Source organism: Eptatretus burgeri, chromosome 5 (assembly GCF_056783735.1).
Source record: "Eptatretus burgeri isolate ZD-2024b chromosome 5, Ebu_testis_v1, whole genome shotgun sequence".
NCBI lineage: Eukaryota > Metazoa > Chordata > Myxini > Myxiniformes > Myxinidae > Eptatretus > Eptatretus burgeri.
The window spans coordinates 100,898,990-100,916,823 of record NC_140965.1 but is presented as its reverse complement, the minus strand read 5'-3'; the positions used below and the strand labels follow the sequence as shown (position 1 = coordinate 100,916,823).

Below are 17,834 nucleotides of genomic sequence, written 5' to 3'. Positions count from 1 at the left end.
GCTTCTGGGTCTCACTATCTGCCATGATCTTTCCTGGGAAAGCCAAATTTCCAAACTTGCCTCCAAAGCCAGTCGCCGACTGGGAATCCTCTGTCGTGCAAAGTCCTTCCTCGGCACACCTGAGCTCCTGACCACTTACAAAGCTTTCGTCTGCAGCCTGATGGAGTACTGGTCTGCCCCCTGGGCTGGTGCTCCTGCCTCTCACCTTTCTCGGCTTCACGGCGTGCAAACCAAGGCATTTATGATCATTGGTATCTCCTGTGATGAGGCTGTGTCTTTGGGCCTCTCACTCTCTCACCGCAGGCAGATCAGTGGTCTTTCAGTCTTCTACCATCTCTTCTCTGGTCTCGCTCCCCCTGTTCTGTCTGTGATATGTTCCCACCATATTTCTGCAGAGTGCTATAGGTCCACCAACAACCCCCTTTTTATTATTTTTTTCCATTTTAAATTCAGGCTGTAACACAACAAAATGTCACAAAAGTCAAGGGGTGTGAATATTTTCTGAAGTCACTGTATCTGTTGGTATTTTGTCTTGTGTTTTTCTTTTGTCTTTTTTGCAATCATTGGGGCTGTATTTGTTGCTGTTTTGGTTTGGTGCGTGACATCTTCTATTCACACCTGTTTTTGGAATTTTATGCAAGGTGAGTGGATTTGTTTTCTGGTTTGTTGTATTCATGCTTGTATACAAATTTCATTCGATGGTCAATTGAACTTTCAGAAACTCTGCTAATTTTCATCATCACTCGATGCACTTAGTTGAGTTCAATTAAGCCGCCAACTCCTTCTTTCCTCGGCAGATACATTTTTTGGGATGCTTTGGTTTTTCATCGAACATTTTGTGGATAATGAAGAGTTTCCTTGTTCTGATATCTTGTTTTTTGATCTCTGCTTTGGCCAGTTTACTATCCCACAGCTTTATTGGAGCACTGGTATTGCTGGTTGGTTTATGGCTTTGATTTTGTTCCTTGGGGAGAGGTATGTTTTCAGATCAGCCTCGTTCTACGCAGGTGTTCTTTGGGAATTGTTCTGTGCCTTTTCACGACAAATTTGGTGGCCCTCTTCTACTCGAAGGTATTTGTAAGATGCTTCATTGTCTAGCTCCTATATTGTTGTATTTAGGTCATTTTTATGTTGTCTATTTTTGTTTGTCTGCCTTACATGAATGTATACTTGACACACTTATCCAGGCCACATTCCATTTGAATGTCATCAGAGAGCCATTTCACTCATTTCAGTTGTTTTGCCAGTTTTTCATCGTTCAGTGCAAAGAGTTTTACATCATCTGTGTAAAGTAGATGTGTCACCGTTCTTGTTTCTTTGGATGTTCCTTTGTTGGTTGTTAGGGTGTGTCCATGTCCTTGCTCATTAATGAGGTTACTTGGTGGATTCAGTGCCAGGCAAAACTGGAGTGGGGGAAAGGCTGTTTCCTTGGAAGATCCCGTGTCATATCTTCACTCCTGGTATTTCAATCTTTCCTTGTGAGTCAGATCAGGTATGGGAGCATGTGACAGAGCAGCGCGTCGCTGCCTCCACTTTCCACCAGTACTCCAGGGGCCTCCGTCTGGCCATCCCCCTAGGCAGATGCCAGGCCCATCCCCATCTCCTTGAGATGCCGGTCAACCTGCTGCAACCATGAGGCACGTGGTCGGCCCACTGGCCTCCTCCACTCACGAGACTCCCTCGCTGAGAGAATCTGGTGAGCAGGATCAGCGTCAGGAAAATGAGCCACATGTCCATACAGCCGCAACTGACGCTCACGGACTATGCAGGTAACAAATCTCATCCGAGTCTCTCTCTGCAACCCCTCGTTGGACACAAAGTCCGACCAGCAAGAGCCAAGGATTCTCCAAAGAGACCTGGAACCAAAGGAATTAAGTCTCCATCTCAGATCCTTGGTCAGAGTCCAAGTCTCGCATCCATAGAGCAAGACTGGAAGCACCAAGGACCAGAAGACTCGGACTTTCGTCCTCCCGCACAGGTACCGGAGCACCACACCCCCATGATCCAGTGAATCCATGACTCCCCAGGCTGGACCCAGACATATATTGACCTCTGACTCACAGCCAGCAGAGACATGAATATCAAGCCAAGGTAAGTGAATCTCTCCACAGCCTCAACATCCTCATCACAAACAGGCACAGACAGGACAGCAGCATCCAAGATGTCATTGAAAACCTGGATCTTAGTTTTGACCCAGGAAACCCGTAATCCCAGCGGCTCCGACTCCTCAATCAGCACCTCGAGGGCCCCCAAAAGGATATCTAAAGTCTCCGCAAAGATAACTGCATCATCTGCAAAATAGAGATCTTGACATTCCCAAACAATGCACCGTAGCTTGATCTCTCTAACAACCTCCCTAGAATCCAGTCCATACAAGTGCTGAAAAGTGTGGGGGCCATTACACACCCCTGACGAACTCCAGTAACAACTGGAAATAAGTCAGAGATGGTACCACCACATCTCACAGCACTCACAGTACCAGAGTAGAGTTCAGACATCAGATCGATCAGTTTTGGTGGCACCCCACGAAGACCAAGAATCCTCCACAGGACATCCCGATTCACTGAATCAAACGCTTTCCAGAGATCAACATAGGCTGCAAGCAGCTGCAACCTGCCGAAACTCTCGTCTGCGTTCGGTGAGGACCCGAAGAACAAGGATATGGTCAATCGTTGACCTCTTTGGTGTAAAGCCTGACTGCTATGGACGCTGGTGCTCAAGCAGATGGTGGCGAACCCTATCAAGAATTATCCGAGCAAAGACCTTGCCCGGCACTGAGAACAGCGTCACCCCTCGGTAGTTGTTGCAGTCTTGGCGATCACCCTTCCCTTTCCAGAGAGGGACAACAAGGCCCATCTTCCAATCAGTTAGGATGATGCCTGTGTTCCAGGCAGAGCACAGAACTGCATGCAACGACACGAGTGCAGCACTTCCACCAGCCTTGAGAAGTTCAGCATGGATGCCACTGGTCCCTGGAGCTTTACCCAGTTTCAACCGGTTCACCGCAGCCCTTTTTCCGCAAGTGAAGGTGGACCACAGTTGATTGGAGGGTCAGCAACAGGGATTGTAACACCCCTGACGTTCAACTCGACAGCTGCTGGATCAGCCTGGTACAACTGCTCAAAGTAACCGGCCCAGCAGGCCTTCACTTCGGACTCCTCTGTCAAGAGCCTGCCATCCTCTGCTCTAACTCCAGTGCACAGAGGGATGGGCTTGGATGAACACAATGCGTGAATTCCCCAGAAAGCAGGACGAGAATCACCTGTCCACAGGTGATGCTCTACCCCCTCACAGATTCCTCGCACATAGGCCTCTTTGTCCACCCTTAGCGCACGCAGAGTTTTACACCTCAGCTCCCTGAACTGCTGAGCTCTGCCATTTAGCCTGGCCCTGCGACTCTGGTCAATGGTATGCAATGTCCCTTGATAGACAAAATTCTTCTTTGCCCTTTGGTGAGTTCCAAGACATCCACCGGCAACATCAAGGACGGTGGTCTTGAAGGCACTCCACAACTCTTCAGGACCCCCCAAAGCACCCAGACACCCCAAATGTCCACTCAGCCTGTTCACAAACTCCTCAGCTACCCTCTCATCCTTGAGCTTGCCAACATCCAGCCTAGGCTGGGATGGTACCATTCTCCCGGATTTAAGGTGCAATTTCAGAGTTGCTACAACAAACCGGTGGTCACTATTGAGCAACTGAGCACTCCGGTAGACCCTGCAGTTCTGGATCATCCTCCAACGACCATCGACGAGGACATGGTCAATATCCTTTGCCACACTGCCAGCGTTGGAATACCAAGTCCAGCGATGAGCTTGTGGGCGCTGAAACCATGAACTGGCTACCCTAAGTCCATGTCTTCTTGCAAAGTCAAGGAAGTTAGTGCTATTCTGGTTCATAGTTCCTGACCCATGGGGACCAACACATGTCTCAAAACCATCCCTATCAGTTCCAGTCGATGCATTGAAATCCCTCAAGACTAGAAGTGTAGCTCATCTGGGGCACTGATCAACTTCAGACTCGAGCGTGGCATAGAATGCATCCTTCACGGTGAGATCACTCGCCTCAGTCGGAGCATAAACAGAGACCACGGAAATGACACCTAAGGAGTGACGAATCCTTAGTCTCATAAATGCTCGTTGACAGGTGTTACCTCAATTATCATTGGGGTCAGCTTATTAGACACAGCTACTGCAACTCCTTGGGTATGGTAACTGTCAGTGCGACCAGATCAATAGTAGGTGTAACCACCCAACATGATCTCACCGCAATCTGGTCTCTGAAACTCAGGGAGTGCTGCAATACCGATGTCCAAACACTTGAGCTCAGATGATAACCGAGACACGTGATCATCCTCTCTTAGGGATAGGACATTCCAGGCACCCACCCGAAAGGACCGCCTCAGGTTAACCCAAAGAGACCGCCGTCTGGTGGACGACACCTCAGCACCACTCCGACACACTCTCCCGCAATCTGACATAGGAATGTTTCCCCGTGGTTTCCCTCCTATCGTCAAAGATTGGGGGTCCTGAAGGCTTTGCCCCAATCCCATCATCCGGTGAGCTGCCCTGCGAAGGGAAGCTGCCCAGGAGGTACTCCCACAGAGTGGGTTTTCAGATTTTTTTGCGTTTTTTTGTTTTGCGGAATGAAGGGTTTTACAGTGGCCGGAGTGCAAATCCTGCCTAATAAAAATAATAAAATAATAAAATAAATAAAATAGTAACCTTCTAATAAAAAGTAACCCAACTGCAAGAGGACATCTTCAGACACAGTGCTGCAGGATGAGTGTCAGATTCCATAGATCCATGGCTTTCTCATTCCGATTGATCATTTTGGAATGTATCTTGTACATTAGCAAGTACTTTTTCATCCATGAATGTGGGACACTGTCACAAACTTTTTTGTAGTCTATCCAGGCTGTGGACAATTTGGTGCTTCTTGCATTGCAGTTTTTGAGTACGGCCCTGCTTTGTAGTAAGTGGTCTATTGTTCCACAGCTTCCTCTCTTCCATTCCTTCTGTTCTGCCTGTAGGCCTCTTTGTTGTGTTTGGTGGTGGTACATCGTTTCTATGATGATTCCTGTTAAAAGTTTGTATGTTGTTGGTAGGCAGGTTATTGGCTGGTATTTGTGAGATTGTGGTGGGTTTTTCAGATTTTGGGGATGAAGACGGTGTTACCTTCTGTGAGCCATTCGACCATTTCCTGATCCCCTTGGATAAGTTCAATAAATGCTCGAGCGTAGTGAACATGGAGAGCATCAAATTGCTTAAGCTAGAAGTTTGGGATCCCATCTGGACCAGGGATTTTGAAGTTCACTATCTTTGCAAGTTATTGTCTTGTCTTTTCTGCATCATTTATTACTGGGGGCATTTCTTCGTGATGCTGCTTCTTCTCTTCCAGGTTTGGGACCCATTTCACCTCCTTATTGTGTTCTTTTTGATTTTCAGAAATTCATTTCCAGAATTGTTAAAGTCCATCGTTTTCAGGAGGGGATGACACATTCTGCTTTCATTTCTCCAGTTCACGGTGGAATCTTATCGGGTTGTTTTCAAACATCTGACCTTGTTTCTCTGGTTGTTAGCTTCATCGTCGTTTTTTTTTATTATCCTTGCTATCATTTCTATTTTGAGTTTGTTTTCAGTAACCATTACCTCTTGGTCTTTTTCTTCAATTACATATGTATTTTTTTGGATTCTTCTCTTTTGTTTTTGGCTTTGATTTCCTCTTTGGAATTGCTGAATCTGTCATGTCTCCTTTCTGACCATCTCTCTCCATCTCTCAAGTCTTTGCTTCCATGGTGGTGCTTGGTTTTTATTTGTGGAACCTGTTCTGTTCTTGTGGTGTTTTGTTGTTACTTTTTGCTGAATTAGTGGTGCTGCTGAAAAATTCACTGTTTATTTCTTTCAGGTGGCCCGATTTTGGTAATACATGTTTAAAAGATTTGTTTGTTCTGCTGATTAGTGTTTTTGTGGATTTCTTATTATGTAGTCAAATTTGTCATGGTCTTTCTTCAGTTGGTGTCATTCTCACCTCCTCTGTCTTCTGAGCCAGCACCTTAATCGGTCTCCTCCACCGCCCATTCTCCACGCTTCAAATGTAGAGCACGTTCTGCATGTGAGGACATCCTATCTCCCTTCAGCATTCCAGCTTTCATTGTGTTTTTGTTTCCTTTCCTGCTGAGGTGTTTCGTTTGAGACAGGCAGCATTGTTCTTGCTTTGCATTTGATGCATGGCTCTGCCACTTTTGGAGGAAGGTGTCACCATTTATGTTAGCAGGACAGAACCAGCTGCATGGTGTGTCTGCAGACTACACAAAGCTTTCTCTGTCGGGGGGCCTTTGACCCTTTGTTCAGAGTTGTTTTTTTCATGTTCTCAAACACACACGTCCCGTTGTGCATCAGGCATGGGGATTCTGTTGCACCACTCAAGGCCTCGCGAGAGCTCCCTCGGCGATTCTCACCATGCGCTATGTCCGCCACAATGGTCCCATTTACGCTTGCTTTCTTCCTGCCCCGGGTGCTGCCATATGTACCATTTTTCGTCACGACTGATATGGTAGCCTCGCCACTTCACTCAAGGCCGCATGTCCTGTTGCTATGATCCATGCGCATCTCTCTCACTTTATGCTCCATGTGGCGACATCTGTTTGAGCACTCCATGTCTCCATTTTGTGAGCTCGCCGTGGAGTTCCCATGTCAGCGGTTTGGCGCAGGCTTCCTCTCCATGTCACACCGCCTCGTGCTTTGTAACTTCACAATTCTATTGTCATCTCCTTCTTTACTGCCTCTGCTACCTTTTGAAATCTTGACTCTTTCCTCTTCAGAATGTAGGTATGTGAATCATCACAGGTGGGTTCATGTGGTGGAATCGTCGAGAAAAACAGGGAGGGAGAGACGAGGTGTCCTTGTCGCGCCGCCATTGTGTGTGTGTGTGTGTGTGTGTGTGTGTGTGTGTGTGTGTGTGTGTGTGTGTGTGTGTGTGTGTGTGTGTGTGTGTGTGTGTGTGTGTGTGTTTAAATATATTTGAAGGAATAATGTTTCTGTCAAGTTCTAGTTCAGCGTTTCTCAACCTTTGATGGCCCATGGCCCCCCTACCGAGTCGCTGAACATTTGTGGTCCCCTGCCCTTCAATAAAAGATGCAGATTTCGTTTTATGAACTTTATTTACTCAGTCTTAGCGAAATCAAAGTAAACATTTTTCTAAGCAACACAATCAATGAGACACTTGCTGTTGGGCTTGTCTGACGAGGCCTCTTATGTCCGGCTCCATCTTGGACACAGCAAGGCGAATATCGTTCCCAACGTCAAGACGGTTTCTGGACTTCGTTTTAATGGTCGCAAGGTCAGAAAATCCAGATTCGCAAAGATATGTTGTGGCGAATTGAATGAGCATTATGGATGCCTTCTTGCTGAGTAGTGGATACGTATCCTGAACAGACAACCAGAAGGTGGAGTGGTCTTCTTTGTTACTGAAGACCAGCTTCATTGCTTTTGAAACCTTCAACTCTGCCAGCTCCTCTGCTTCGTCTTCAGTAGGTTCAATTTTGGCGTTAAACGGGTCTTTGTGCGAAGGAACATCCAACGGTGCATCGTCGAAATACGATTTGAACTCAGCGGAGAGATTGTCGAGATGTCTGGTGATGCAATCTTTGATGCCGGCGGGAAGCTCAATCCTCTGCGTCTGCAGGTGCTCATCCAAGAAAGGAAACAAGGCTGTGGACCCGGCCTTGATTCGTGCCTGCCAGACTTCCATTCCAGCAGACAGTCCGGCAAGCTTGTCTTGAACGTCACTGACTGTCACATCACGGCCTTGCAAGGACTGGTTCATTTCGTTGAGTCGGCCGAATATATCGGCCAGGTATGCGAGTATCATGACAAACTCTTCATTGTCGAAGTGGACATGGAGGTTGTTTTCGTTGTCTCGCAGGAAAATTTCCACCTCAACCCGGAGTTCATACAGCCGATAGAGGCATTTCCCCCTCGATAGCCAACGGACTTTGGTGTGGAACAGAAGTCCAACATGTTCCGCTCCCATTTCGTTGGCCAGGAGTTGGAAGAGCCGATGATTTTTGGCCTTCGCACGAATGAAGTTGATCACTTTGACCACGACGTCCATGACTTCCAGCAAACGAGGCAGAATAGTCTTTGACGCAAGAGCGTATCGGTGTAGCGAACAGTGGGAGGACGACACATGGGGCCATTCGTTCTTCACAAGCGTGACGAACCCTCCTCTGACGCCGACCATCGCTGGGGCACCATCAGTACAAATGTGCTTGAAATTCTGCCAACCGAGTCCATTAGCTTCAAAAGAAGAGTCCACAATAGCTTTGATATCTCTCGTTGTGGTTGGTAGGGTATTGCAGAACAAGAACTCTTCCTTCATCTTTCCCTTTCTCTCATAGCGAGCGAAGGCGATAAACTGGCTCTCCAGGGCGGTGTCGGTCGACTCGTCTCATTGATGGCTAGCCTGGAGCGTGCTTTGTTTGATTTCGGAGCAAACTTGACGTCACACATCAGCGGCCATGTCGTCAATCCGTCGTCGGATCGTGTCATTAGAGAGCGAAACTTGCTGGATCTTCTTTTTCGCCTCTGGTCCGATCATCAATTCCACCATTTTCTCTGTACATGGCTTGATAAGGTCCTCAGCAATAGTGTGTGGCTTCTTGCACTTCGCAATTCGGTATGCCACTTCATAGCTGGATTGAAGAGCAGGTTTTTCTTCTGGCCAGAATCCAAATTTGGGAAGTGTCGCTTCACGGTCATATGTGATCGTTTCGCAGACAGAGCGTCGATATTATCTTCCTTCTTTCCGGGATGCATCTTGTCGCGATGGTTTGAAAATTTGGAAGGACGTAGTGACGCATTTGACATCACAACCGAGCAGTGCAGACATTGCGCGCAGTCCACGCCATCTCGACTGACATTCGTGAATCCAAACTTGACATAGCTGTCATTCCATTTTCGAACCTTCGACATCTGAGAAAAAAATTGAAAAAAACAAAATTCTAACGTTTTTGTAAACATTGGTTTACTATGAATGTTCTGTGGGCTCTGCCTTCTCTTTTAAAATCGTGGTTAAACTCATCTACCCTTTTTACTTTGACACTATGACCGGACACTCGTCACCTTAATTGTACATTACAAGCTTCTGCATTCTGAATCGCAGTTTTTCGGCGTCCGCTCATGGACCCCCGGTCGAAGGCCGATGGCCCCCTTGGTGGGCCACTGGCCCTCGGTTGAGAAACGTTGTTCTGGTTCATCTATTGATGAAATAATTTATCATCTGTAGAGGCCTAACTCCGAGTATGGACCGGTCTATATATCTTGTACACCCTGTAGTGTTCACCCTATACTCTACATTATCTGTTTGTTGTGGGTAAGAAAACTCATAGATCTTGATGTGGAGTCGGTTTTTGATCATGATGACGGCTCTTCCTTTCATTCAGATTCTCATGGCTGCACCAGTTCCATTGACTGCTGATGAGGATAAAGTTAAGGTGAGTAGGATTTAAAAAAAATTGTGAACCACAGTGTTGGTAAAGATTCATTCACAATCCAGTTGGTCACTTTTGATTCACTTTTGATGATGAAAATACAGTGTGAGCTTGGGAAGCAGTTATCCCTCATCGTGAACCTTTGGGTTTTCCAGAGCAATCATTGAACTATTTTACATACAAACCTGTGATTATGACCTCAGGTGTTGCTTCACAACCACACATCGATTAAAGGATTGATGGAATTGTATAAATTCATATTTTCTTCCAGAAATTTCCAAAGCATTCAATCAACCTGGATAAAGCCATCAAGGAGGTTCTTTCAGAGGTAAGTTTAATGTGGTCACTATTTGTTCATCTTTCTCTAAGTGTGAATGCCAATTGGTCGTTACATAATGAGATGGCCATTATGGTTCTTTATCAGACAACACTGCTTGTGGTTTTGAACAGAAGGCCAAAGTAGATTTGTTTTGCTGATAAACCGTGAAGGCACAATCACTGGATCGACCTTGGTTTATCCTGTCCTTTTTTGAATTGTAATATTCCTTGCTACTTCTCCAATGACAGACAGGACATTGTGAAGCAGGAAAATCCTGTTCGTTGGTCTCAAACAATGTCCAATAGCAGGTGGCACATGGTTCATTGTACCGTATAAGTGAATGGGGTTTGTATTTGGGAGTCATTTGGCCTCTTTGGTACTCCCATTTTAGCACATACAGTGTTGTTGATGGGATTCCAGGTTCAAATCCCAAAATTCACTCTGATGGCATTACTGCAGTCTCTGGCAGGAACTCCCTTCCCCATAGTCCTTGCATTACCCCAGAAAATGTTTCGAGATCAGTATCCCTCTCCACAACAGTTCTTCTTCTGTGCATGGTATGTCACCCTCCAGTGAACAGTAATATCCTTCACAGCCAACATAAACTCTCTGTTACCCCCCCCCCATCCCAGCTCTCTTTGTGAGATTTATTCTCAGGCAATTTCAACTGCAAACATCCCAGCCAGTTTGGAGTTTGTCCTCAAACCATTGGCCACAGTGTTTTATCCTGAAATGTCCTGAAAACCCCAACTGTTGGATTTCCAAATCATATCTTCTGAGATCCAACTGTGTTATGTTTGATTTTGTTTAAGTTACCCTCAAATCTTTTCTGTTCTTCCTGAGCTCATATTATCTTGAAAGTCTGTTTTTCTGACTGTCTTAAAGGAAACTACTGAAGGGGTGTCACATCTGGCAGTTTCATCAGCCAAATTGATTTGACAGAATGGCACAGACGGAACACACTTGTCTTTTGTGCTGTCATCTTTTGATTGCACTGGGGTTGATTCCAAACCTGACAATAAACGGTATGATTGATGCTTTGCAGACAGGTCGTTGCATAGATGAGTGCACCATCCCTCAAATTGATGTTTAAGCTGGGGACCTACCAGTGTGTGCTCTTTCATGTAAAACATCCCAAAGCATTAAAACTTAGAGTTGGCGATTGTCTCTGGCTTCCTCTCGACTTGATTTCCATATGTCATCATATCTTCGTCCCCTCAGTGTCTTCCTTCCAATCAGGTATTTCCATGCACCAGACACTTCTGGTATGTCACCATCACTGTTCATCCCTCCTTTTTGCCTGGTGTCTCATCCCTCCCCTGCCTGTTTACAGAGTTAATTCATACTACCCTGTCAATTGAATTTTTCATTTTTCTTGTCACGTCCTTGTTATAACGAGAATTTATTATATAAACGATTATAGTTTACATACGAAGTATTTGCAACTTCGAAATATTGGTGAACAAAAAGCTTTGTTTACTAAATTTCACAAAATATTTTAAAATGTCACTCACAATTCCTAGATCAAGTGGCCTTAATAAATACGTCTCCTTTAAAATTGAAGACTCTGTTGTCGGGTTTATAATAATCACATAATAACTGTAAATTCAATGAATTTATTCCGTTGTGCAAGGATTTTGTGGTTGCTTATGTTGCAGTTCTGTGAAGATCGTGACATCAAGGATGGTGACATCAAGGATGGAACTGAGGGTAAGGCACCGTGTCTGTCTACTTGTATCTGTCTGTTTCATGACTTTTGCAAAAGCACATGTACCTTGACCAAAAGTGTTGGAGCAACAAGGGAATATGCAAGGCTTTTTATGGGACACTATCTCAAACACACCACTTATTCTTTCCTCTTTTCTTCACATTCTCTTCACATGTGCAACCAACTTCCACATTCTCTTCAATGTCATTCTTCCTTCCAGATTTTCAAGACAGCTGTTAACCACCATTTCAGATCATCCCAAATCCCAAATTACGATATTTTATATGTCAAAAATTCTTTTTTTCCACTTTTTTCCTAATTCTTGTCAAAAATAGCAGCATCTACAAAGGCACCACTCCTTGTGCCAACTCAGATCCAATCAAATTATGTTGCAGTGCAGTAATTTGGGTTGTTGTTGAAACCTTAAACTATATTCACACAAATAATCCATAATAACTCGTGTATTAATTCCCAATAATTTTGATCCGTATTCAGGTGTTTTGTGTTGACAAGATCATAAATGATATGGGCCAAGCCAGAAGCAGTAAATTTATTATTTATGTGGGAGGCAGTGCACCGTCACGTGACTGCTGTGAGAATGAGAAATTGCTGCAAACAATGCTACAAACAATTTATCAATTCAAATTTCCTCATTATCTCAGGCAATCCCCCACGAAGCTTAATAGTGAGAACAAAACAAAAGTGCTGAGTGATTCACACATCATTACTTTCAGTACATCACACAGCCTTGATCAGTGAGCTCCAGAGATTGCTCATATTATCTTGTGAAGCTGGAATGTGAATTTTCCAACTTGGTGTTAACAAGAGGAATTTCAATCCAGAATGTTTTTCTCCAAAAATACACAATCAGGACACAAAGCTAAGCTAAATGAACTTTTCTCGTGAGTAAACATGAAATCGAACAATAATTAAGCAGGACACAGGATGAGGGCTTTTGTTTTACTGATTGAAGTTTTTCTCCTGCAGATGGAAGATTCAAAAAGATGAAGAGGTAAGTTACCCAGCCAGCATGAATATGTTATCCAAGTGGTGGTTAAACATCAACCGATTTGTTCATCCAACAGTAACTTTGTCGTTGGCACCATGTCTGTGACTGAACAGGGTTATTATCAACAGATTGTACAAGTTTGGCCCCAGTTTGCAAGTAATTTACTGAAGTACAAGTTGTTTGAATGTCCAACATCACATCGATCTTCAAACAAATTCCATTTGGGATTACCTGTTGGTTGATTATAAAATTACTATTGTGCTCACCTGCCCTTGCTGGCTGGTGAATTCCAAGCACAATAAAATACATTTATTAAACTGTAACAACTACTTTGTGAAATAGGGATTAAGAACCACAAGAAATGTTAAGCATCGACTTACTTGGATAACCGATCACCTCTATTTCCCAAATGGTAACTTATTTGTTTTATTACATCAACAACTTTCTATTTACAGAACTCTGTCCAATGTGTACCAAAAGCTGCTGCATTCCTGTTGCAGAGGTCCTCGTGGAAGCGACTAGGCAAAACAGGAAGAAGGTTCCATATTACCGAATGAAGTGGAAGCATAATCATAGTTTAGAATCTTTCACAGCTGGTTTTATTATTAGCCCGTCCACCGTGCAGAGGAAGAGGGCGTTTTGCTTCAAATCAAAATCATAATCTTACAGAAACATAATCATAGTTTAGAATATTTCACAGCTGGGTTTATTATTAGCCCATCCACCATGCAGAGGAAGAGGGCGTTTTGCTTCAAATCAAAATCATAATCTTACAGAAACATAATCATTGCTTAGAATATTTCACAGCTGGGTTTATTATTAGCCCATCCACCATGCAGAGGAAGAGGGTGTTTTGCTTGAAATCAAAATCATAATCTTACAGAAACATAATCATTGCTTGGAATATTCCACAGCTGGGTTTATTATTAGCCCGTCCACCGTGCAGAGGAAGAGGGTGTTTTGCTTAAAACCGAAATTATACTTTTACAGAAACATAATCATTACTTAGAATATTTCATAGCTGGGTCTATTATTAAATTCTGCAATATCATTCATTATTATCCACAGATTATTTCATTATTATTCATAATACCGATGGAATGGGAGATAAACTCATTAACATTCTCTAATTAGGATCTTATCACACATACTGTTCTCATGCTGTACTGTTGGGTTTTTTGTGGCAGGTATATCGATGATTATCAATTTAAATCTACATAAATGCTACATGCTGTGTTATTACAATCATACATCCTTCAACAATATAAAAATAATGCATTGTCAAATCAATTTTTTTTATAAATGTTTCCATTGAAGATTATCAATAAAACACAAATTACTTTATCAGCTTTGTCTCAATTAATTATCAAAAATTATACAATTGATCAATGAATTATATATCAGAGGTTACAGGAAAGTGTTTCAGTGGTGAGGCAGAGATTTGAAATTAAACGAAGATTCTGGACAAGTTTATTGTTATTGGTTGTGCAGTTTTATGGGGTGAGAAATGTGTTCACCTCGTGATGAAGAAGTGGAATTATATTTTGTGCCGAAGTTTCAAACTGAGCCGATTGTAACTCCATCGGCACATTGAGGTAGTAATCGTGTAAGAGAGAGGATGGGGGGTGGTAAGAGAAGGGATAGTCAAGTGCTTGTCCTGAAAAATGGCAATGAGAAGAGAATTCATAATGCAGACCAATTACCATCGAGTAAGGTACATTGTGCTCTAAATGTTGTGAATACACACCTGTCCCGTCCACCTCATCGGGTAAGCATTGCATTTTTATGGGAAATCATCATCAGAGAAGGAATCAAGAAGTTCTGTTAATACTTTATTGATGAACTACAACTGTGAACACAAATGTGATATCTTATCCAAACTGATTCGCCGTGTTGCTTCCATGAACTGTTATTGTCCAATCAACCCGCCAAAATGATAAGATACTACTTGTAATGATGTACTCCTTGTAATGATCCCCCATATCTCGTCCTGCCACAAAGGAAAATGCATTCAAATCAATTCACAATAACAACAGGAAGAAAACAAATAATATGCTTATTGATAGCATGGGTTCCCTTCTCCCATCTGGAGCAGAAAAAAGGAAAGGTTTTCCGTGGATTTTCAACAAATACTCCTCATAAAAGAAACCGGTTTTTTTCAATCAACTTTTTCTACCCTTCTTCCCACCAATGGTACACTGAATCTTGTGGTGAGGCAGTTGCTCCGAAACAACTTGCATTCTCTTCCTGGAAGGCAAATCCCACCTGAGGGCAGTCTCAGTGCATTACAAAAAGGCTACAACAAGTGTGTCCACTCTCAGGAGAGCCAGAAAACAACATCTGTCCAACCTCAAGAATGAACTTTCAAACTTGTCTCCTCCTCAAAAACCCGGTGGCACCTGGTTGAGTCTATATTTGGTCTATACTCCCTGTCCTTCTCTTTAAATGGCACCACAGCCGACTCCACTCGTGACAACACTGAATGCCTCAATTCTGTGTTTGCTTCCATACATTGTGTCCCCAAACCCTCACTCTCAGTACCCATCCTTCTCTGTCATACCCAACTACTCCAAGACTCTCCTCAACTCTGACTCTGCAGCTACACCGGACAGCATCAGCTCACGCATCCTAAAAACTAGCTCTGCTGCTATTGCATATCCGCTTTCTGCTCTTTTAACCCTATAACTTGCCCGAGGTAATCGATCATCTGCTTGGAAATCAGCCAACATCACTGCTTTGCACAACTCAGTGGAGCACATACCTCCGTCAGGCTGTACAGTTTATGTTTTGTATCCTGCTGATAAGCCTGATCTGGATCCGGACCTGCACCAAAATCAAATCAGCTTGTTGTCACCAAACCAACTCATCCACCTCGTTTTGTCTTAACTCATCCCACAACGTTTTGAAATAGCATGCTATATATCATTTTTGGTCCCATCTCTCAATGGAGAAAAATCACAAAAAAATTAGAAAATTCTCGTATCCGGATTTTCACCAAAATCGAATCAATTCCTCCTTGTCATACTCCCGACCTGTCCACAAAGTTTTGTCTGAATCCGTTCATCATTTTTTGAAAAATCATGTTATATATCATTGTTAGCCCTTTCACTCAATGGTGACGAATCAATTAAAAAAATTTATCGGATCCGTATGTAGATCCAGATCGTCACCACAATCGAATCAATTCTTCCATGTCACACACCCATCTTATCCACCAAGTTTTGTCCGAATCCATCTGCAACTTTTTGAGATATCATGCGATATATCATTTTTGGTGCTATCTCTCAATGGTGAAGAATCACTTAAAAACTTCTTGTTTCTCGATGTGGATCCGAATTTTCACCAAAATCAAATTAACTTGTTCTTATCAGGCACCCAACCTGCCCACCAAATTTAGCCACCAGTCTGTCTGGGGATTAAGCAGGACACAAAGCCCTTAACAAAGAACTGTCGAGCCACGAGTCTGTCTGTCCCACTGTCTGTTTGTTGGCTACAGGTCACAATTTTAAACCGATTTTCACGAAACTTCACTACATAGTCGAGTTTGTGATAAAGAAGAAGCATATTGTTTTTGAGGTCAAAAGGTCAACATATGCCAAAGGTCAACAAATTAGGTGAGATTTCTAAAATCCTCCATTTTCATCCGATTGACTTGAAATTTGAAGAGGATATATATTTCAGGTCAATGAATTCAACCAACCAATTATTTTCGATGTCAACATCGACCAAAATGTCAACATAGGCCCAAGGTCAACAACTAACATGGTATTTCTAAAATCCTCAATTTTCATCTGATTGACTTGAAATTTGAAGAGGATATATATTTCACATCACTGAATGAAACCAGCCAATTATTTTTGAGGTCAACATCGACCAAAAGGTCAACATAGTCGCAAGGTCAACAACTAAGGTGGTTTTTCTAAAATCCTCAATTTTCATCTGATTGACTTGAAATTTGAAGAGGATATATATTTCACATCACTGAATTAAACCAGCCAATTGTTTTTGAGATCAACATAGACCAAAAGGTCAACATAGTCGCAAGGTTAACAACTAAGGTGGTATTTCTAAAATCCTCAATTTTCAGCTGATTGACTTGAAATTTGAAGAGGATATATATTTCACATCACTGAATTAAACCAGTGAATTATTTTTGAGGTCAACATAGACCAAAAGGTCAACATAGTCGCAAGGTCAACAACTAAGGTGGTATTTCTAAAATCCTCAATTTTCATCCGATTGACTTGAAATTTGAAGAGGATATATATTTCAGGTCACTGAATTCAACCACCAATTATTTTGGAGGTTCACATCGGCCAAAAAGATCAACGTAGGCCGAATTTCTAAAATTATCAATTTTCATCCAATTCACTTGACATTTGAAGAGGAGTTGCATATTTAGTCATTGAATTCAACCACCAATTATTTTTGAGGTCAAATTTGTTTTATAGATTATGCAAGTGTCATCCGGCGTAAAACATGTGCCAAATCACTATGCGGATCATACGGATGATCCGCTGTGGCGACCCCGAACGGGAGCAGCCGAAAGAAGAAGAAGAAGATATTATGCAAGTGTCATGCTCTGCAAGATGTCTTCTTCTTTGTTTGTTTGCTTGTCTGTGTACAGGATATCTGAAAAAGTTGTTGATGGATTCGGATGAAACTTGGTGGACAGGTTGGGTGTGTGGCACAGACAAATTGATTCAATTTTGGTGAGATCTGAATCCGAATCTGGATATGAGAATTATTTATTTTTTAAAGTGATTCTTCACCATTGATATATAGGACCAAAAACGATATATAGCATGATATCTCAAACATGCATTGGGCCTGATATGTTCTCGTGGATAAGGCATTGCGTGACGGAGATATGCTCTCCACCGAGTGCCCTTGCAGTTTGTTTGTTTCCACTTTTATGCCAGCCCAAGTCCCCTTGACTTCAATCTGCTGAACCCTGACCTTTTTTTCTCATATCGGAATGATCCATTCACATCCAACGTGCTCCCTGACCACTGACCCTTCTCTTGATGCATGCACCTCTGACTCACTCCCATCATATAACAACCCTCACCCCTTTCCCCTCAACTGATTTTGCTCTGCTCCATCGATGGGTTAACACCCAAAATGTCAGTTTCTCCTTGAGTCTCATCGCATCACACATTTTTTCTTGATTTTTGTCAATGAAGCAGAATCCCCAAAGGCACCAATCCTTCAGCCAACTCAGATCCAATCAAATGATTCAGGTCGTAGTTTGGGATGGTATTTTGATCAATGTTCTGCGAATTATTTTCATTGTAACTTCTAT

The 17,834-nt window shown here is 43.0% G+C and overlaps 1 protein-coding gene across 2 annotated transcripts in view; it reads left to right on the top strand.

Moving 5' to 3' along the window:
* LOC147027062 (uncharacterized) overlaps positions 1-13,854 on the top strand; it is a 514,850-nt gene extending 500,996 nt beyond the window's left edge. For both annotated transcript variants that reach the window (XM_085883211.1, XM_085883214.1), the window contains 5 exons: positions 9,446-9,496; positions 9,765-9,821; positions 11,471-11,522; positions 12,508-12,532; positions 12,985-13,854. In XM_085883211.1, the coding sequence (XP_085739337.1) occupies positions 9,446-9,496; positions 9,765-9,821; positions 11,471-11,522; positions 12,508-12,532; positions 12,985-13,051 (252 nt within the window). In that variant the 3' untranslated portion in view covers positions 13,052-13,854. The remainder of the gene's footprint in view (positions 1-9,445; positions 9,497-9,764; positions 9,822-11,470; positions 11,523-12,507; positions 12,533-12,984) is intronic.
* Positions 13,855-17,834: the final 3,980 nt, after the last annotated feature.